General features: G+C 48.4%; 1 protein-coding gene across 1 annotated transcript in view; it reads right to left on the bottom strand.

Annotated features, from left to right (window-relative positions):
• STAMBPL1 (STAM binding protein like 1) overlaps positions 1–438 on the bottom strand; it is a 19,812-nt gene that overhangs the window by 10,010 nt on the left and 9,364 nt on the right. The window contains exon 5 of the mRNA XM_015565304.1: positions 2–246. Coding sequence (XP_015420790.1) covers positions 2–246 — 245 coding nt within the window. The remainder of the gene's footprint in view (position 1; positions 247–438) is intronic.

The following is a 438-nucleotide window of genomic DNA, read 5'->3' as shown; positions in this document are numbered from 1 at the left end:
CAGGGAATTGTTCTGGTGTTTGGGAAAACAGGACAAGGCGCTGCCATCAATCTGCTCCGACAGCGCTGGGGTTTCCTGGCTTCGCATCTGACCTCGGGCTAATTCTTGCTTCTTGAGTTGATCTTCGAAAAACAGAAACTGCTCCGTTTCCAGCTGCTGCTGGCGCATCTGAGCGATCCGCTTCCTTTCGGCCTCTATCAGTCGCTGATGTTCCAGTTTTTTGAGAAATTCGGCTCTATATTTGTTCTAAAAAAACAGGTGGTTGCCAGAGCAAAAGGTTAGTTTCCAAGGCAAGAACATCACCCTGGGATTAGACATTCAATCTTCCAGCAGATAGAGACACAGCGAGATACTGCCATCTGCCCGTAGGGACACTCGTGTGACAGTGAGGAAAATATATAACATTCTAGCCAAAGCCCCTGAACCTGATTTGGGCAG

The sequence above is a fragment of the Myotis davidii genome, unplaced genomic scaffold, assembly GCF_000327345.1.
Source record: "Myotis davidii unplaced genomic scaffold, ASM32734v1 scaffold2260, whole genome shotgun sequence".
Taxonomy (NCBI): domain Eukaryota; kingdom Metazoa; phylum Chordata; class Mammalia; order Chiroptera; family Vespertilionidae; genus Myotis; species Myotis davidii.
The sequence above is the reverse complement of the archived record's forward strand: the minus strand, read 5'-3'. Positions and strand labels throughout refer to the sequence as shown.